At 40.5% G+C, this 22,426-nt stretch overlaps 1 protein-coding gene across 2 annotated transcripts; it reads left to right on the top strand.

Moving 5' to 3' along the window:
- The first annotated feature begins 849 nt into the window (after positions 1-849).
- On the top strand, positions 850-22,028 carry xkr4 (XK related 4). 2 transcript variants are annotated; one of them, XM_062429138.1, is made up of 4 exons: positions 850-1,538; positions 17,391-17,590; positions 18,376-18,730; positions 21,428-22,028. In XM_062429138.1, the coding sequence occupies exons 1-4, from the start codon at positions 850-852 to the stop codon at positions 22,026-22,028; spliced, it is 1,845 nt and encodes a 614-aa protein (XP_062285122.1). The 2 variants fall into 2 exon arrangements, with proteins under 2 accessions (XP_062285122.1, XP_062285123.1); XM_062429139.1 differs by lacking the exon at positions 18,376-18,730 and having other exon boundaries at positions 21,427-22,028.
- Positions 22,029-22,426: the final 398 nt, after the last annotated feature.

Genomic DNA, 22,426 nt, shown 5'->3' with positions numbered 1-22,426 from the left:
TCTTTTTTTCTTTACTTTGAATTATTCTTAAGGAATCCGTGGATTTGAGAACTGCTTAAACGCTACAGTACAGTAACAGCTGGATCTGTCCATGGTGCTGAGCATGTTGCACTTGATGCAGCTTCATCACAGGTTATTTATATCCTGATTCACATGACGGGCTGTATGCTGACAGCTAGACTGAGAGGTAGATGTGTTTGCCCTCGGTAGGGCTTATCAAGAGCAGTCTTGACTTTGTGCTTTAACAGAGCTCAAAAGGTATGAAAACAACCAATAGACAGAAAAAGAGAGGAAGAGAGTCAGCGACAGAGAGAGAGAGAGAGAGAGAGAGAGAGAGAGAGAGAGAGAGAGGGGGGGGGGGGGGGGGGGGAGGATGATGTCATACATTTTAGTCTGTGTCATGGAAGAAGCAGATGGCTGCAGCCTTCCTCCTTGTCCTTCGCTCCTGCTTCCATCTCCAGCCTCAGCACCAGCATTCATCCAGGGCAAAGAGTGACAAACCACACATTGAGAAACCGTCCAAGTAGGCAGTCTGCAAGTGGGGGAACCAAAGCGGAAAAACCCTCCTGTCGGCTGGATGTGAGAGGATCATCAACCCAAGAAGTCCAGTGAAGACGTGATATGGACCCAAACACCAGAACAAGCACAGATCTACGTTCTGTCTTCTGTCTTTTTGTCTTCATTCTGTATTATGACCAGGCGGCAGTGTAGAGAAGCTAGCCATTCCCAGAAAGGAGGAGGAGTAGGAGAGACACGCAGAGGGGTGTCGACGGTGAGAGGCAGGGGAGAGGAGAAGAGGAGGGGAGGAACGGAGAGGAAATAATAGAGTAATATTACAAGATTCTAATAATGGCGGCTAAATCGGACGGGGTCCTGAAGATGAAGAAGAGCGACGTGGCCTTTACTCCCCTGCAGAACTCGGAGCACTCCGGTTCAGTGCAGGGACTCCACCCGGGCGTCCAGCCCGACTCTGCGGGCACCAGGGATGGGGACTTCGCTAACGGGGAGTCGCGTTGCTGCGGCGGGAGAAGCTCCAACTCGACGTGCCTTCGTCTGGGTAGGGAGCAGCAGAAATACACGGTGTGGGACTGCCTGTGGATAGTAGCCGCAGTGGCCGTGTATTTGGCCGATGTGGGCACTGACGTGTGGTTGTCGGTCGACTATTACCTCCGCCGCGACTACTGGTGGTTCGGCCTCACGCTCTTCTTCGTTGTGCTGGGCTCTTTCTCGGTCCAGCTCTTCAGCTTCAGATGGTTCGTCCACGACTTCAGTACAGAGGACAGTGCGGAATCCGCGGCTGATTGCTCCCACATGGACGGGAATAAGCTGCTGAGCGGCTCGGCCTCACACGGTGATGTTACCGCTCAACACCACCCGGCCACGCCGCAGAGACAGGCGTCGACCGCCAGCAAGAACACCACCACCAACAGCACCGTCAGCACCGCGGCGGGCAGCAGGAAACCATCAGCCTCATACTCCTTCTGCGTCTGGTTCGGCCAGTCTCTCATCCACATCCTCCAGCTGGGACAGATATGGAGGTAGGATGGAGGCCTTGGGATGGGTAGCGGTGGTGATGCTTGTGTGTGTGCGCGCGCGTCTGTGTGCGTGCGTATGCGTGTGTGCATGTGTTTATTTGTGTGTGTGTGTGTAATACATGAATGAATGACCAGAGGGATGCTCTGACAGCAATTGGCACTCTTGGCACCACGATGGCCTTTAAATGATGCCAGCTCCTACAGCATGGCTACCAGCTGCTATATTTTGCATGCTTCCCACTACAGGGCCGACACACATGATACTGTCTGTGGAAGGCTTTCAGGTCACTCTCACTTCTCCTTACCAATGTGTCATGAAAGATAAAGCAAGCTAAACAGGAATGATACTTTCCATCTTGTATTATAAATACAGGAGCCGTCACACCTGATGTAAAGGAGTGCTGCTGGTGTTGGGGATATTTTCTCAACTAGAAAGAGCGTCCATGGTTGGGCAAACAGCTTTTGGGTGGGTCGTTAAATGTAAACCAAGATATAGGCCACATGGTGGTGGTCCAAGCACATCTCTGCCATCGTTATTTTTAAAATCTCTACGGAAACAAAGTATGCAGTTGACAGTGTACTGAGACAAACATGAAAGCTGCTGGTATATAATACTGGGGTGCACTTACTGTAACAAGCATTAATATTCTCTTCTTAAGTGCAAGTAATGTAAAAATACAAATACAAGTAAAATCTTACTTTAGTAAAAGTATCAGCAAATGTACAGTAAACCTTAAAGTATCCAAAGTACTCCTCATGCAGAAATGTCCCCTGTGAGTGTTATATGGTTATATGATATTATTTTAGTAATTCAGCTGGTCCAGTGAGCTAATCATATCTTCTGTTAGGTGGTTAAATCTGTAACAGTGCATCATATTTTGTAAAGTTGTTTTTCATAAATATATTCATCTGAAAACTGACCAGAACTGCAACTACGGCTGCGGCTGATTTGAGCTATACATTGGTGCGTTAGTGGTTTTGTTGACTTCTCACAGCACCCTGCTCTACTTTAATTTAGTATCCATATTTCCTGACTAGAAGGAAGAGTGTAGCATTCCCATTTGCTGCTTCACAGAAAAGGAAATATGGATTGTATATGTATGTAAAGGCAATGTCAATGACAATAAAATGTATGTATTATTTTAATATCAAATATCAGTAAATATATGCAGTTCCATACTTTTTACTTTCAGGCTTCAGAGATGCAAGATGATCCAGTACAAGTAGATGGAGTGTAAAGAGTAAGAGGGAGAGGAAGTTCATGTGCATTGTGGGCATGGGCGAGAATGGCAGTGCACTGTTTCTGACAGCTGTGACAGATCCATAATTCAGTTGGAGCCCAAGTGGAGGACCAGAAGCGAGTAGGACACTTTTCCAAGATATTACTTGATAGTAGCAGACAATCATTGTCACATATGAGTTTGACACCTGCTCTGTATTTAAAGATGGATGACATGATAGCTCCCCAAAAGTGAAGAAAAATTATTGTATCGTCCCCTGGTGGCTGGTTGCAGTATAACCCCCCCCCCCCACACACACAGACACACATACACACACACACACACATTTTCCCAAAGATGTCCTGACTCTACTGTGCAGACTGTGGTTGCAAATGATGTCACACAAGCAAGATTGCAGTTCCCAGAAATGAGCAGATATTTTGAAGAGAAAACATTTTGGCTTCACTTTTGCATAGCAGCAAGAGGTGGAGACACATTGTGCATGTTTATATGAAGACTATGGTTTGACATAAAGGTACTATATGTAAGAATCATCTTTGTCATTAGTGCCACCAGTTGCTGTTAAATGAGCTGTAGTCAGTCTCTTGTTGTTCGCACACATGTTCACAGACTATTGCAGGTGATGTCTATTTCTCACTTATACTTCTCATAATAACAGAAGCAATCAGTTTCACCCAAACTGGAAAAATATGTTAGTCAACCACCTGAACCTTACCTGATCCGCAAACCATCATCTTGTTTTTCAAGTACCACATAAACTTAGCACTGGTTTGCTCTGTGGCCGGGGAGCAATGCACTGCAGTTTTGTTGTGAAATGTCACTGGCCACGTGGCAGCTGTTGCTCAGCAGGTAGAGCGGTCGTCCACCAATTGGAAGATTAGCGGTTCGTTTCCCGTCTCCTCCAGTCCACATGTCGATGTGTTCTTGGGCAAAACACTTAACCCCAAATTAGCTCCCGTTGCTGTGCCAACAGTGTATGAATGATTAGTTTCCTCCTGATGAGCAGGTTGGCACCCTGTGTGTGTGTGTGTGTGTGTGTGTGTGTGTGTGTGTGTGTGTGTGTGTGTGTGTGTGTGTGTAAGAGACGTATTATAAAAGTGCTTTGAGTGGTCATAACAACTAGAAAAGCACTATATAAGTACAGTTCATTTACCAAATGTGTATTTATTAACACCTTTTGACTAGCAACAGTAAAAGCAAAGGGGGTACACTATATTCTGTCACTCTGAAGTATATTTTCTACTCCTTTGTTGAGGAAATAATGTAGTTTTGGTTTTGTGCTCTGGAGTGGGCGATTTGCTATTGCAGGGGGGTTTTGTTTTGAAATGTGATGTGGTTGACAGAAGCTATGTCATTAGCTGGAAAAGCAAAATAGAGGTCTCTGCCCCCTGGGTTAGGGGGGGCGAGACCGAGTCAAGACCAAGACCAAACCAATGCAAGACCATTACTGTAATCATAATCATGTATGTATCTATGTAGGAATGTTAGTAAAGTATAAATAGATGTACAGCAGGGCTGTGTGATATGATGATATACAGTCACCAGCCACTTCATTAAGATAAGATATTCCTTTATTAGTCCCACAATGGGGAAATTTGCATTGTCACTGCAGCAAGTTTACAATAATAGAATATAAGAGCAGCAATAAGAAAAAGAATAAACAATAAATAATTAATTATAAAGTACAAAAAAAAACAAAAAAAACTATAAGAACACCTGTGCAATTTAATTCAATGCTCAGTGTTTCACACAGACTTTTGAGAGACTATGGTGAGTGGACCTCAATCCAATCCTCTACATTGTGTTTCTTCAAATTACTAAACTGTCTTTGCTTATCAATAAAAGACTTCCAGATAACTTAAAGTGGATCAGGATCAGAACTTATTTATTGTACAGATGGAAATAAAGAACATTTCTCATTAAGCCTTTGCTTAAACTGAACCAACCAAACCAGCAGAATGTTGCTGCCGTGTGCTGTTAAACAGCAAGCTGGTGGTCTGTAGCCGCTTATGTAGCCCAGTTCAATGTCCGGACCTTTTACACAGAACAGCGAGGCAGAATAAAGTAGCAACCGAAGAGCAGCGACGAGAAATGGCAGCAAAGTACATCAGAGGCTAATGTTAGCCTCTCGTCCTCTGCTCTGTCTCTGATGCATGGAGGGCTCAGCTCCGCCCCGCTGAGACAGAGCAGAGGACGAGAGGCTAACATTAGAGACACATGTGGATTATATAGACTGCCGCCACAGTCTATATGGTTAATGGGAAACAGTGATAATTTGCTGCTCCTAACGGTTGGAGTCTTTTTTCATGGAGATTATGTTATTAACTTGAGTTAAATTGTGACAACTCTCCACCTGTCTGTCTGAGGGTTCAGCTCCGCCCCGCTGAGACAGAGGAGAGGAGCAGCTAACGTTAACCTCTGCTGCACTTTGCTGTCATTTCTTGTGGCACTGCTCTCAGAGAGTCTGTTCTGCTGCTACTTTATTCTGTCTCGCTATTCTGTATGAAAGTTCAGGAAGAGGTAGTCACAGAGCCGGTGTTCTGAAAAGTTGACCTACCTCCTCAGGATGACCTACCAGTAGGTCAGGCTTTCAGACAAGTCTGATAAACTGACCTACCCGCTTAGGATAACCTACCCTAAAGAAATCATGGTAGCTCATCCCGTCAAGTAGGGTAGCGCATCCTGTCATGCTGGAAATATCTATCAAAATGACCTACTACCCATTATATTATGCTTAAACCATGGGTAGAACAACCTGTCAGGCAGGACATATCTATCAAAATGACCTACTACCCATTATATTGTACTAAAACCATGGGTAGATTGTGCTTAAACCATGGATAGCACATACTGTCAGGCAGGACATATCTATCAAAATTACCTACTACCCATTATATTGTACTAAAACCATGGGTAGATTGTGCTTAAACCATGGATAGCACATACTGTCAGGCAGGAAATATCTATCAAAATGACCTACCCTTGCCAAAATATCTGACTGGACCTCTCATCTATTCATTCAGCTAAGGTAGCTCATTGTCAGGTAGGAAATAATTTGTTCATAATTAGCACTTGACACACTTATACTGTAGGTATATATATTTTGTTATCTAAAAAATTGTAATTGTAAATGTTTCGAAAGTCACTCAGTACCTCAAGTTTTGCAGTTTATAAATACTTTTGGCCAATTATTTGACTACAAAGTTAATTACAATAAAAGTGAAGCTATTCCACTGAACCATTTATTAAATCCCATTTAGGCTCTGGCCCTTTTAGTTGGAAGCCTAACGGAATGAAGTACTTTGCTATTAAAATCCGATCTCCCATCAATAAAATAGTTGAGCTTAATGCCCCAGATTTATTAAAAATCATAAAAAAGGACATCAAGAGATGGACAGTAACACTTAAAATTTTAGAAATTTCATTTAATTTACCTGTAGATCCACTTTGGCAAGATAGACTCTCCAGGGTAGGTTACAATTATGGGTGGGTCCTCTGTGAACTCTGTCAACACACTTGCGCACATCGTGTAGGTAGGTCATTCTGAGAGGTAGGTTACATTTTCAGAATACTGGATTAACTGACGCTGTTGTGTTAGCTGTGGTCAAGCGAGGTAGAGAGTGAATGAAGAGAGGGAGCACTGACAGTAAGAAAGCCAGTGAATCACACGTTGTTTTCTGACTGTTTAACAGCTGTTAAGTTCAACAGCACAAATGAACTTCCCCACACACCTCCACTAAACCCTGCAGCTCAGCCTCAAACCTCTAAATCTGAAACGCTGTTATGTCTGTCTGTAAGTCTGTTCAACAAATAAAAAATGAAAGATGTCATTGCAGCTGTGGTCTCGACTGGTCTTGAGAAAAATCCAGAGTCCAGCTAGTCTGAGACCGAGTCTCAAGACCAAGTAAAAATGTGGTCAATTCCGAGACAAGACCTTAAAAATGTGGTCTCGAGACCAAGACCGATCAGGCTCAGCACTAATGACATTACAAAATGAGACAAGGGATGCCTTTTTTAATTTGGTTATTTTAATGTTCAACCTCAGTAGCTCATTGTTCTCTTATGTGATCCTACACAGAACTCTCTCTAAATGTTTTATTTCTTTTACCTCCTTTACTAGTTTCTTTGGTTCTAATTTGTGCCAATAGTGAAGACAGAATATTAAATGTATTACAGTAATAAACACAATGACATGGTTCTGAACTCTTACATGTCAAAAGTAACACAAATACTTGTTCCCTGCTTTTTTATGGAAATGTATCTTTGAATGTAAGCAATGCCACATTTATAAGATTGACTTATGTTCGTTTTTAATGTAAAATGAATGTCTACTTTAAACAAAGAACATATCATATCATATCGAATTGTACCGAATCGTTAAAATATATATACAATATGATCCGATCTATCTAATATATCATCTTATATTGGAGAGATGCAAACCCTTACTAAATATATATCAGGTTATACAGTTGTGTCTAAGATTCCTGTGTTTGTGGGTAAATTAGTGTCTGATGAGGGCCTGAGGTGATGAATTTAGTTTTGATTCTTTAGTTTGGTGGAACATCATATTCAAGTTTCTGCAATGTTTGCTTTAATTTCTGTGTTTGAAAGTTAGACAACAGATCTAATCTCTTTTGTTTTATCTTCTTTTTTAAAGGAGAGATGGAGTGTAGAGTCATTCACAGTGAGCCTGCAGCACTATCAACAAGATGATCAATTTGGCAGAGACTTAAATCAGAATACCAATCCTCAGTTGTATTCAGTATTCAGTACATGGTATGGAATTCAGTGCTTTCTTAAATTTAGCAACGGCACTATCAGAAAGACACCTAGTGAGGACAATTTTGTCTAATGACATGTAGTCCAGTTATAAGAATTAAAACCTTTTTAAGTAATGGTCTGATAAAAACTATTATATGTTCAATTTCGATGTCATATACCAGAACAAGATTAAGGGTGACTGTGAGTGGTTTTATTCACACTCTGAGAGAAGCCAATTGAATCTAATAATGCAATAAATGCAGTGCTAAGGCAATCATTATCAACATCCACATGAATATTAAAGTCGCCTACTATAATTATCTTATCAGTACTAAGGACTAAATTTGATTAAAAAAAGAGTGCCCGGAGGATGGTGCACTATAACAAATAGAACTGGCTGTTAAGTTATCCAGGTCAGGTGTGAAAGACTAAGAACCATGATTGAGTGAAATTAGTTCAAATTAAGTTTAGGTCTAGGGTTGATTATTAGACTTGAGTTGAAAATGTCTGCAACTGGGTGCGCATGTCACACCCCCCTCTCTCTCCTGTAATTTATATAAATGGAAAGGCACACACCTGTCTATATAAGGTCCCACTGTTGACAGTGCATGTCAGAGCAGTAACCAAGCCATGAAGTCAAAGGAATTGTCTGTAGACCTCCGAGACAGGATCGTATCAAGGCACAGATCTGGGGAAGGGTACAAAACAATGTCTGCAGTATTGAAGGTCCGGAAGAGCACAGTGGTCTCCATCATTCGTAAATAGAAGAAGTTTGGAACCACCAGGACTCTTCCTAGAGCTGGCCGCCCAGCCAAACTGAGCAATGGGGGGAGAAGGGCCTTGGTCAGGGAGGTGACCAAGAACCTGATGGTCACTCTGACAGAGCTCCAGCATTCCTCTGTGGAGATGAGAGAACCTCCCAGAAGGATAACCATCTCTGCAGCACTCCACCAATCAGGCCTTTATGTTAGAGTGGCCAGACGGAAGCCTCTTCTCAGTAAAAGGCACATGACAGCCCGCTTGGAGTTTGCAAACATTTCTAAAAAACTTTTTCGCTTTGTCATTATGGGGTATTGTGTGTAGATTTATGAGAACAAAAGGGATTTAATCAATTTTGGAATAAGGCTGTAACATAACAAAATGTGGGGAAACGGCATCCGGAATACTTTCCGGCTGCACTGTGTATGAAATTTGGTAGGCAGAGGTCCCAACTCCAAACTAATACAAGGTCTCTCAGAGCCATACCCCAAGTCCAACAGGAAATCAGACATTTTGAAACTACTTTGCATTCACAAAGTGAAGCCATTGACAGGTGTTGTAATTTAACAAATGCTTTCTAGAGAATGAACCCAAGCAACTTCAAATTGACATCTAGAGACTTTTATGATGTAATATATGGAATTCATGGAATGGCCTTGTTAAGGCATGCTGGTCAGTTTTGCCCAAAACATGTTTTGAATGGAACAGGAAATAGTTTACCTCACTTTACACTGTCCAGTGTGCCCAAAATGTGTCATACTATAAAAGTCCAGACCCAAACACATCTACAAGTCAATATTGAATCATCGTCTGACAAAAGAAAGTCAGCCTTAGTGTGTACTATCTGGTATGGTTTTATTATGCTTTCTTGATACTGTGGTCTATTTAATCCAGTCATTTACAGAAGTGTTTCTGTATAATTCTTATATATGGTAAATAGGATATGATGATTATTTATTATCTGGATTCATTTTTTTAAATCACTGGAATATGCAAGAAAGAATAAAAGTCCTTAAAGTGCTGAAAATGTTAAAATATGTATGTTTTTTGTAGCTGAAAGTATGCAGAAGTAGTTGTGGACTGAAAAACATCAATGATAATAATAAATAAAGCTTTGAAGAACAAGAGCTGTGCTTTGTACCTTCGGTGCTAGCAGATCTGTAAGAACAACCACAAAGATCAGAACAGAACAGAATTACATGGAACATTCTAAGGATGAATTCATATGGATTGAAGATATATTAGAAGGTAATATTATTCACCAGTCCGTGGAAAACTTTAATTAGTATTATCATTTCCATCATGGTATCTCAGCTGATAAATAAAAACAGATTGTCCTGTCTGACCAATCTTAGATGCTCAGTGTTTGACCATCAGACTGTTCCCAGCATAGATGTCTGAACAAATAGACATTACAGGGAGTCATTAGAAGCTAATGTGCCTCACCTCCTCTAGAAAAAGCTGCACAAACATTATTTTAAATGCAGATTTAAAATGAGTCATGAGCCAGCAACTGGATGACCTGTATGTTCAGGACAGTTCAAGAGAAGTTTGAGTGTTCCCCTGGATTCTGAAAACCATAAAAAATAGAAAAACACAGAGGACTGGGATTATGTTCATGTTGAAATGCGACTGTGACCGCGTGTGTGTGTGTGTGTGTGTGTGTGTGTGTGTGTGTGTGTGTGTGTGTGTGTGTGTGTGTGTGTGTGTGTGTGTGTAAAGCAACTCCTAAAGAAAAGCCCTTCTGGAATAAATATTTCATAGTGCATGTGTGAGATGTGTGAAAGGCTCTATCTACCTCTTCCATTATTTATAGTCTTCTTCCAGAGCAGGAAAGAGACTGTGGGACAGTCAGTGAGGGAGGTGAAGTGAGCAGCAGACTGTATTGAATCTCGCTATCTCTGCTACCCTCTGTGTCTTTATCTGTCCTTACACTTAAACTAATAATGAAAGAGCAAATGCTTTGCGACATCATTTCAAAACAAGCTTTATGGAGAATATGTATTATAGCTGTACAGAACACTATAGTCCAGTGACTTCACCTCCCAAATACAGCACAGTGTTGATAAATCATCAGAATCCAAAACTCACAAACACAACACAGTAGTTCATCAGTGGACTACAAAGCCTCTGAATGGAATATAAATGAAAAGCCTTAGAGAACAGGGAAAGTATGAAAAACTTGGGCAATGATATAGAACAGAATATACAAAGTGATGTTGACAGACACTCAAGGCACATGGAACACATAAATAAACAATAATGATGGTAATATTACCAGTATTATTTTTATTCTTACTACTGCAGTCAATTTAAAATCATGAGAAAGCTTTAATGAGTAATACCAGGTTACTCAAGAAGGAAAACCTTAACTTCCTTTATCTTTGTGCCTGAATAAAGAGTATGCAAGCTGTTCTTTATCATTTGTCATTTACACAGCATTTACTGTAAATGTCTTCTTGAAACTACAGTTATAGTATTTAACTGCTTTATTTAGTTAGATCATCAAACACACAAGAGAAATGAAAACATACTTTATCTGTGGTTCAGCTCCATGTAAGAAAAACTGCTAGCACTCACAAAATTGCTTAAAATGATGTCATTTATTGTAATCTGTCACTTACATATAGTCATACATTAGGGACCATTGCACACACGCTACCTGTAAAGAGAAAGCAGCTCAGAGTGGAGCAGGTGTACATGGTGCTGATGGAAATGAAGCCAAACATTCAACATTCTAATGTCTAAACAAAAGTTGCAGTTTTGTAGTCGAGATTTTACAATGTTATTAGTTTGTTGCTACAGTAATCAAATGGTTCTCTAGTTTTAGATACTTATGAAGGAAATATACATTTTAACAAGTTAAATGGGTGTACTTTGTTGGATATTTAGATGTTCTCTTTGAGCTTGTTTTCAGTTTTTTATACAGTACGATGCAACATAAAATTTGTGTTGTAACTATCAGTTCAACAATGAACAACCACGACCAATTATTAAAGAGCGATGATTACTAGATGAAAGGAAATTGTGTTTTATGGTTTTGCCATCAGACACACTAAAAACATCACAACTAAAGCTGCTTGCTAGTTATAGTTAAGTGAGAAAGCAATTGAACAATTTTGGAAATGATGTTTTATTCCAGAACAAGTAGGAACCATTATGTGTGTGTAGTGTGTACTGTGTTAATGGAGAATCAGTATTCTGGCTTCATACAGCTGACTCTGCTCTCTCATACTCTCTGTCAAGGTAATGCTAACAAGACTGACTTGTTCATTGTAGTAACTTATCATGCAATAAACTCATTGAAATATTCTTTCTAATGGGTTGAAGATGCAATCAAATGAATGAGTCTGTAATTGATTGAACTTGAATTGTTGTGTATAGTCTGACTTTGGCAATCTCTTTAAATCCCATCACAGAAAGTCATTCCTCCAGCAGCCCTCTGTTAAAGACAAACAGGCCTGTTTCTATGTTTCTTTTCATGTGCCTGCTTTAGTGTTGCCTTACTAATGAAGTTGGACTTAACTTGTGGAAGGAGATGATGTCATTTTCCCATGGTGCAAGATGTGCTTATCAGAAGCCAAATTAAGGTCACTTAGTGTGTGAATCAGTTAAATACAGTGCACCAACTTTTCACTTCAGCTCTGCTGCAAAAACCAGTATGGAGGTCTGTGACATGTTAATATGTTCAACCCCTTCAGGAGGTCACTCTGTCAATCTGTGGAATGGTGCTTTGTCTCTGATTTCAATTGAATGCCATTATCCAGCAACTCGTTACTTTTTCAACCCATCCAGACAGATTTTAAAAAGTTAATTAAAAATGAAAAAATGAAAAATGAAAGCATTTTAATGCATTCAAGTCATGGTGCAGTTAAAACTGTAAAATGGGAGGTCAATTAAAAGCTGGGTAGGTGCTACTAGAGTCCAGCACAGGACTATTTTCTCAAACCAGCTCTTGCTGGTACCCACTCCCACCCGCACCCACAAACACTCTGACCATTCACACCAGCATACATTTGGTGTCATCTCTCCCATCCTGAAAGGAAAAAACATTAATATACTATGTAGTATAGTGTATAAAGCGGTAATTATGGTTATTACGGTAATTACATAGCGAAATTACATTCTAGTGCACAATTACATTCATACAATTAATTATTACAGTTATTCTCATACAATAAGTGTGGCTTTTCTAGGGCAAGATTTCATTGTATTTATTTATTTTAGCCTACTTATTTTAGGACACATGTTGTTGGCTGTGGTTGTGTGTTTTGCTGAGGTTTTTTTATTCTGTTTCGGTTGCCTGTGTCTCTGAACACACTGATCAGGAGTAGATGACATGCAAGCTTTCAACTCCTCTGTGACCTTCTAAAAGAGCACAACAGTAGTAATAACCTGCAGTATGCACGCATTGTTTGGTGTTTCTGTTCGTTTCTCTTTCAGATGAAGTCAGAAGTTGCAGTAGCTGGTGGTGTGCACTCATGAGCACCAAGAAAACTGTTGGCTCTGTGAGACTTGGTCTGCAGGGCTAGCTAAAGGCCCCAATCCTCAGTTTATTTTTTGACAGTCTACTCCCACCCATGGCAAATTTCAAACTGCCTGCTCAAGTGAGATTTGCGTTTGGTCCCATCAGACTCATGGGTTCCCAATCCTAATGCAGTCTCTAGACCTTATCTTCCCTCAGTTCATTTTATTGCAGCTGTAAAGCCAAATTACACATAAGTCAGTAGTTTCATTTGTAGGTGAACAAACTGTAGTGAAATAACTTAAAACTACCTGATAATTGTTGCAGATTCATGTTCATATAGTCGATCATTTACAGAAACTTTGACTCCCATTAATCTGTAACTAACTCGTTAGTTTTTAAGAAATATTGTGATGTAGCTTCCAAAAGCTGTCCAGCAGTCAGTGGTCAGTGGTCCTGGTTGGCTGATGATGAGAGCATGATATTCATCTCAGGAACAGTAGCTGAATGTCCTGCAGCTTCTGCTTCAGTCCTGCATCAAGCTTCACTCTCTTCAGCTGTCCCATGTTGCTGCTGTGGTCTTCATCAGCAGCTCGTCCCTTTGCTGCAGGCTGCAGACCTGTTGATGGACAGAAGTATAACAACAACAGCATGTTCCAAAGTTTAAATATTACACATTTTATGTAGATAGGGTAGCAACTGTTCAAGAGTACAGTATATCGCAGTCAAACATTTAAGACGTTCATATTTTTTAGAAGGCTAAACTAATCTAGTAGATAGGAAAGTGCTGCAAACAAAAAAACATAACATTACTGTGACATAAAGAGGCAGACATGTATGAATTACTAACAGCAGACTGATAGCTGATTGTTAAATAAAGCATCAGGGATTAACTAAAGCTAAGTCTTAACATATTCAAAATGGGTCCAAACTGGTGCAACATATTTATTCAGAGGGGCTACCTGTGCAAACCGTATTGAAAACAGTAGGCCTTGGAGATTTTATAGGGGTCTTGTGGGGGGGTCCCTCCATTAATACTGAGACACATACAGGCAGCCAGATGAAGCCTGCTCATTTACTCTCTGGAAATATAAATAGCGTCTGTTTCAAAAATCTACTCCATGAAGCTGTGCTCAAACTTGCATAGTGTTACAGTAATTGTGAATTCACAGCAATCTGTGTGCATGTATAAAACATGACCTATCATCAGGAATGATACAATTACAATAATCACTTAATACAATGAAAACTAGCATGGTAGGGAATGTGTACTGTACAAAGTGCAAAAGTAGCATTGCCATGGCAACACTGGCTGTACTAATGGCTGAATGTCAGACTGAATGACTTGAGCTTTCTTTTCAGTGGATGTGAGTGAAGCAGTCAGAACTGGGACACTTTGAGTCACAGTGTCAATGTAGAATGAGTGGTTTAACAGTTTGATCTGTTTGTGGTAAGTGCGTGTGCGTGTGTGTGTGTGCGTGTGCGTGTGCGTGTGCGTGTGCGTGTGTGTGTGTGTGTGTGGCCTATGAAAGGCCTTTTCATCCTTTCCTCTGTGGACTTGCACACAGTTCCATTCATAATTTTCAGGGGTCCACAGACACAGTTAAATGATACATATGCTGTGCGTGCTGGTATAGGGTTGTAAATATTACAAACCACTATGCAGCGTTTAAATGTTAAACATTAAAATCTGTTACTCCAACTGGACTTACTGGATCATTGTCTTACCAACACTTTAAACAACACACCCACACCAGCACAGCTGTGTGTAGGCTATTGTTGACTGTTTTCAGCTAGGGCTTATCTAGCTATTTCAAATAAAAATGTCCTGACAGCTTAAGATTTATCCATGAGGGCAAATTTATTATAAACAATTCCACTGTATAAACCTGAATCTCTGTGTACCAGCTGACCTCTTATACACAGTCAATGGTGTAGATAGGTAGCAGAATACTGAACATTAATTACTGTTAGACCCAAGCCTGGATTAGTACCCCCAGGGGCCCCTGGGCACTGAAGCTCTTATTTGTGGGACATTTTTGCTGGGCTTTTGGTTACTGTTAATAATATTTTTTCCCACACACTCATTAATACAACCTACCCACAGTGCATTGTGGCCTGATAACAAATCATTACTTGCCCAGCTGTCAATTGACAAATAAAACAGTCAACCATGAGACAACGCTGCTATCAGGTGGAATCCTTTTAACTCCATATGTTGTTTTTGACATACTAGGTTTCTGACAGCAGCTATAATTTTCAACATCAAGAGAACGGGTCAATCCCTGAGTTGTATTTTTATCTCTCCATTGAGGGCCCCTTTCCGCTCAAGGGCCCCTGTGCACTGGCCACTCTCCCTCTGTCGCTGGTATGTTAAAATACCCGTGTTGAGGACCAGAAATATGCAGAGCCCAGTCTTTATACCAAAAGTGAATGTGGGAGGAGGGTACACCAGTGTTCTGTAAACTTACAAAGACCAGCTCCAACACACACACACACACACACACACACACACACACACACACACACAAACACAGTGAGGGATGTGTGATGTGCACCTGTCCATGAACAGGCTGCAGCTTTAATGCCCTCAGCCCAGATTTCATTTTCAAATTCTTTACTAACAGTGGAACTTAATTTCACAGCCCATTAGCCAGCTGCTTAATGACTGCCATGTGTTGGTAATATAGAAGGATAGAAATAATGGAAATGAATGAGGGACACTGACAGAGAGAGTTACCTAAAACTGTAGGCAAAAAACTGAAAAAGAAAAAGGAATTCACTTCATTCAGCTTTTACCTTAGGTCTGGAGAAGTACAGGTATTGAGACAAAATGACATAGCAGCCTTTTCTGTGGTCACACAGTTGTAGATGCAGAGTATGTGAGTGTGTGTCTGTGTGTGTGTGTTGTGTTGTCCATCTTGCAATTGAGCTGTTCTGATGACACCGCATGGTGAAACTATGCTTTAGGTTATATAGCAGAGGATACACTTTTGTGTTCTCACAAAGACAGTTGATATTTTCCTGCTTTTGAAATGCACTTTGCCCACTTAGTACGTTTATGAAGAGATACGAGTTGTGTGAGCAAGTTTTGTAAGCACTGAACTAGTTTGATAAGTATTCTGATTTCCCCCCAGCTGTTAACTCAAAATAGGTGAGGTATGGTTATGTTAAGGTAGGTTGAACAGAGTTACAGTAAGCTAAAGAGCATTTTAACAACAGACCTCCAGTGGTTTAAATTCTCACCTTGCTGCAGCGAAGCAGGAGTGTGCTCTAGAGCTGAAATGATTAGGAGATTAATCCATTAGTTGCCAGCTATCTGTCAGCTACTGTTCTGATAGTCAATTCATTATTTTTGAGTAGTTTTTAGAGAAAAATGACCAAATTCTCCAATTACAACTTTTAAAATGTTTGTTTAGTCCTCACTAAACTAAATATATTTAGGTTGTGGGCAAAAAAGACATTTGAGGATGTTGTCTTGGGCTTTGAGAAAAAGTGACAGTTTTTTTACCATTTTCGAACATTTTATGGACCAAACAGTTAACCAATGAATCCAGAAAATAATTGACTGATTAATTGATAATGACAATAATCATTAGTGGCAGAACCAAGGGACTCATATCTTTGTCAGTACACTGTAAATGTCATTTTTGGATGTGATTACAAGTGCAACACAACACAATTCTGACCACACTTATCCACAGCCAGGTCAGAGGTCAAACAGACTTAAAACTTAACCAGAAAGGGAGACTCTGCTTGCTGGCCTTTATTGGATAGCTGACTATACAGAGACAACATGGGAATGTCATGCAATAAAGATCATAGGCCAGATACACAGTGGTTTATGGTGAGTGCTTTAACCACCAGGCCAGCTGGATGCCACAACTTAAAGAATAGGTTCACAAGTTTTGTGTGTTTCTTAAAAACTTAAATCAACAGTCAGGTGTCCATATGAACAGTGAAAGGTTTCCCTCTCTGTAATCATTCCTCCTGTTCATACTGACTATTAAAAGATCTTCTTCATCATATCAAGTGATATCTGACACATTTACAGTCTTTTTACCATCAAATTCCCTCTTAGTGTTTCCCTGTTGAGCTGTGGTGGAAGTATAGTAACACAAAGACTTTGCTACTAAAAACACTGTAACGTTGAAACATAGAAGACTTAGTTTGACTCATTGACGGCTGAAGTTTCATAGTAACTTCAGATCAACTTAAATAAATTACACAAGAGGAGGACTATGGATTTTGTCCTCCATCATTTATAGTGTAAGCATATTATGAAGAATTCCTCTAATGTCAGTATGAACAAGAGGAATGATTATGGCAAGAAAAACATGATTCAATGTTCATTTGGGCTCCTGGCTGTTGTTTTAAGACAAAGTTGAAAAATTGTGAACTTGTCCTTTAAGTTAAAATTTAGTTGTACAGTGTTAAGCAAAATGTGTGTGTGTTAGGGATTTGCTCTTCACTCATGTGAAGTTTGCATGCAAGTGATACAAACTGTCAAAACTATCAATAACAGTGATCTGAATGCAATGGCGGACTGTTAGAGGGTTCAACAGCTGCAGCTGCAGAAAGTGACTGAAAGAGATAATGATTGTAATTTTCCTTCATTTCATCCAGGTATCTCCATACTATCTACCTGGGCATTCGGAGTCGTCAGAGTGCTGAGACAGAGCGCTGGCGTTACTACTGGAGGATGGTCTATGAGTTTGCAGATGTGAGCATGTTGCATCTACTGGCAACCTTTCTGGAGAGCGCTCCACAACTGGTGCTGCAGCTCTGCATCATCATACAGACACACAAGCTTCAGGCTGTACAAGGTAACAGTCTCTCTCTCTCTCTCTCTCTCTCTCTCTCTCTCTCTCTCTCTCTCTCTCTCTCTCTCTCTCTCTCTCTCTCTCTCTCTCTCTCTCTCTCTCTCTTTCTCTCTCACACACACACACACACATACCACATCTACAACTGTGTGATCATAAACAAGTAATTGTATGCAACTCTTTTCAGACTCTTTTGTGCTGAACTCATGTGTCTCAGTTTATAAATGAGCCTTTGATCAGCATTTTATTGAATGCTATAGTGTCAAACAGTCAATGACAGCCTAAATGATTGATGCTTTTTTTCCAGTTTCTCTCTCACCTTTTTTCCATATTCACCTGAATGTATCACCCTCTACCCACTCCAGAAACCAATGCTATAATCATGTATACATCTGGACCTGGATAGCATTACTATACACAGATTGCGTGTTAATTCCAGGTGGTGTCAGATTCAGATTTTCAGATTGTGGTAGTGCTACATGTTGACATGTTATCAAAACCTCATATTGTGATAAACCTAACCCTAACCCTAACCCTAACCCTAACCCAAAACTGACAAAAATAACTCACTGACCCTCACTGGATCTATGAAAAATAAAAATAAACAGCCACCTTTAATGAAGCAAACTATTAAATCAAATTCTGAGCTAACAGTCATGCTTCCCATGTGTGTCCTAAGCTAGGGTAAACACATTCTGGACCAGTCTGTGTACTGGACACCCTTCTGTTTATATAATGTTCCCATGATGCAGCACTGAAATCAAACTCACTGTGCCTCTGTGTTGCAGGTATGACAGCAGCAGCTTCCCTCGTCTCTCTGGCCTGGGCCCTGGCCTCCTATCAGAAGGCCCTGCGAGAGTCCCGGGATGACAAAAAGCCCATCAGTTACCTGGCTGTCATGATCCAGTTCTGCTGGCACTTCTTCACCATTGCAGCAAGGGTCATCACCTTTGCCCTGTTTGCCTCTGTGTTCCAACTCTACTTTGGCATCTTTATTTTCCTGCACTGGTGCATCATGACCTTCTGGATTGTCCACTGTGAGACAGACTTCTGCATCAGCAAGTGGGAAGAGATTGTCTTTGACATGGTGGTGGGCATCATCTACATCTTTTCCTGGTTCAATGTCAAAGAAGGACGGACAAGGTGAGGAGGACACTCAACTCAATTCACTGTGATGAACATTTCTTAAACTTTTCAAAAAAATATTCTTTAATAGAAGCTCTTTACTATTCTGTAATTTCCCATTGCAAAGACAGCTGGGCAATTGGAATTCATTCACTTGTCAACAGATCTACGATGAGCTGGGAAGGATTAGCATACTTCAAAATTCATTTTGAAGCATCTTTTACATGACAGTCTGTCTGCAGGTCTCCTCTGTGGGGATGTTCCTGGCAGAGGCTCAGGTCTCAGGGCAGCTCTATTGTCAGGACAGGAAGTGCCAGCAAAATAAAACAAAATGCACAGGATGATACCACCGCTCTAAGGGAAAAAAGCCCACAGAAGTGCCAGCTGTCACAGCAAATACATTTTGATTGTGTCAATGATATAAAGTATACTAAATAATTCTGTCGACATAGTAACATTATAGCATCCTATGAATTCTTTAAATGTAGCAATATATATCTGTCAACACACCACGTAAAGTGATTGACAATATAACAATATATGTAATATATTATATAATATTGATTCAACGTAGCAGTATTATTTAAAGGTTGAATGTTCCAATTTATTCTGTCAACATAGCACATTGATGAGCCATATTAATTGACTCTTAAGCAAATATAGCCTATAGCTCATTGATTCAACAAACACTGCTTATTGCTTGAAGCCTCTCCTCAGCTCTCATAGATACAAACATGTGCACTGTTCTTCTGTTCACAATGTCTGAGTCATAGCAATTTGTCTTTGCAGACAGACAAATGATTCAACTGGGATCAGGAGAGTTTAATATGAAAACACTGACAATCAGTAGCTTATTTGATCACATTGGTTTTGGTTGTATTTTACAACCTTTAAAAGACTCAAGCCTGAATGTATTCTTCTTTTTTTTTTATCTGCCAAAAGAGCTTCATATTAATACAGCATACATGGAAAGTTTGCTTATGTGAAATTGACTTATTGAGTTAACACTGTTGACTTAATAGACAGCCTGAGAATGCTTTTTAAACAGCACAACTAGGATGGAGCAAAAACCTTCAGACTATTTGATGTTTTTGATGCAAATTTGTTATCTGTCACTGAGCTCAGCAGGTGTCATTCAAACTGAAAATTTTCTCACCAACAGACTTGGCACTCATCTTTCACACACATATCACTAAAGCTGCAGCAAAGCGCAGGTTATTTCTTTGAAACTTCTAAATGAAAGCATGTGTATGTAACTCTGGAACAATGTATTTTCACTCTCTTGTCTATAGTAATATTACCTCCAGGTTAAAATTCCAGAATAAATTCTCACATTTTCTATCAAAACTGTGAATATAAATACTGCAAGTACTACATGTAAGTTACAGTCAGAGTTCATTCTGAGCCACGATGCTATATCGGCACTCTCTGATACACTGATTCAATACAGTAACTCTGGAGGAACATACCCACTATGTTTTTAACATCTCATTCATATAGCTTCTATATAACTACTACTATTTACTTATTAAAAAGTTGAAACCACATAAGTCACAGTCACCATTGTCAAAGTGTATGGCTCTTGAAAACTTTTGAAACAGCCGCTGGCATGTCTCATGTGTTTTTCTATGTTTTTTAATGTGGGGCCAAAAAAAAGTGTTATTTCCATAAACTGTATGTGTGGACGTAGTGAGATATGTTGGTTTGCATTGGAGCTGGTTAGAAGCCCAGCGCTGCAGCTCATGGTCATCTTTTCCATTTCGAGTCAGGACCTTCCAAATAAGGAGTGTGGGGTGCCCCACTACCTCAGACTGAAGTGACTGCCAGCTTACTGGGAACACACTTTAGCCCAAGTGTGTTTCCACTTAGTGAAAAATTGTGACAATAGTCCAACTCAGTGCAAGTCCCAGATCTAGGATAAGGAGGTGAGCCAACTGTCAATCACAGCTGTCAATCAGCACCCACACAGCAGACATCAAATCCACTGTAAGTCTTCAGATCTTATTACCAGAGTAATCATTTTCAAAATGACCACCAGCACAGTTAAGAGGACCTGGATATAGTGAGTGAGACCATAATTACTTGTTGAAAGAAAACCATTGACCTAGTTTTATAAAAACACTTGATTAGTGCAGCTTTGAACCCTTTTTAGCAGCCACAAGCTGAAGTGCTCATCACACCACACAATCAAAATATTGAATATAACAATTTATCTCCTTGCTGACTTAACTCTTGGCCTCAGAATGGCAGTGTAGAGCAGGCATAACAAATTCAAAAAAAGAGCATGGAAGTTTTCAGTCAATGGAATTCATCACCAGGGGATCATTAACATCCACAGCAAAGTGGACTGTGACAATTAAATAATGTCTAAAATGAAAAGGGTTCATCCTCTGGGCAGCATGAAGGTTCTCAGTATTTTAGTATATTTTTGATATTTAATGAAAGTGTTGGATGTTTGATAGGAGCACTAAGAGAAAGATCAGAAAATCACCAAAAACCTGAGGAATCATCCTTGCTGTTGACCAAAGTGTTGGTGGGTCAGACCAAATGACCAGTATAGCCATCCTCACAGCTCACTGCCAAAATCCAAAATAGGCAATTCCAACCACACATTTGCCTATTCCACTAATTATAGAGAGCACCTTCCTGATTTGCTAATTGATTGGCTTCACTCTATCTGATTAACTTTTTTTTGTGTCTAATGTCTTTGTGCAGGTGTCGGCTTTTCATCTATTACCTAGTGATACTAGTGGAGAATGCAGCTCTCAGTGCATTGTGGTATCTCTACCGGACACCTCACACCACAGACTCCTTTGCAGTGCCAGCACTCTGCGTCATCTTTAGTAGTTTCCTCACCGGCGTGGTTTTCTTACTCATGTACTATGCTTTTTTCCATCCCAATGGGCCACGCTTTGGGCGCTCACCAAGCGGCCAAGGCCTCGACTTGGACCCCACTGCTCAGTTCTCCACACTACCACCCGAGGGTGCCACCAACTCACTGCGATCCAACCGGGGAGCCGCCACAACCCTGGAGCGTGACATGGGGAAGTATTCTGAGCGGGATGGCTGCATGCCCGTGTTTCAGGTCCGACCCACAGTGCCATCCACACCGTCATCTCGTGCTCCACGCCTTGATGAGACCGTCATTAAAATTGACCTTTGTAGGAACCACTACCCAGCCTGGGAGCGCCACGTCCTTGACCGCAGTATACGCAAGGCAATCCTGGCCATAGACAGCTCCCTGACTCATCCACGGCTGCAGTACAAAGATGATGCTTTTGTGCAGGAGAGGTTAGAATATGAAACTACATTATAGTTCTAAGATAACTGCTCTCATAACCCATAGAAGGGTTCAGCCGTCAAAGGGTTATCCTGCTATTGCATTTACAGCAACAAAGACCGTGGCAATAAGAATATGTTTCTACCAACAATTCCACTTTTCATCTCTCACTTCAGTCTTTCTTTTTCAAATCCTCGGCATCAGCACCCACCCAGGAGCATTCAACCCTGTTGGTAGTGATCACAGTAGAGATTTGGCACAAGTTCAGTTGCCGCCGGATGTGTTTGGGTTCTCTGTGGGGTTGTTGCTGTTATTTTTACTTCCGCTCATCAGGGAAATCCTGTATATTACAAACTAAATGCAAATCAACAGAGTGCTTCAGCACTCTGCTCAAACCCTAAGAGGCTGATGTACTGTTTTGTTTAAGGTTTGAA

The sequence above is a fragment of the Scomber scombrus genome, chromosome 11, assembly GCF_963691925.1.
Source record: "Scomber scombrus chromosome 11, fScoSco1.1, whole genome shotgun sequence".
Lineage (NCBI taxonomy): Eukaryota > Metazoa > Chordata > Actinopteri > Scombriformes > Scombridae > Scomber > Scomber scombrus.
The sequence above is the reverse complement of the archived record's forward strand: the minus strand, read 5'-3'. Positions and strand labels throughout refer to the sequence as shown.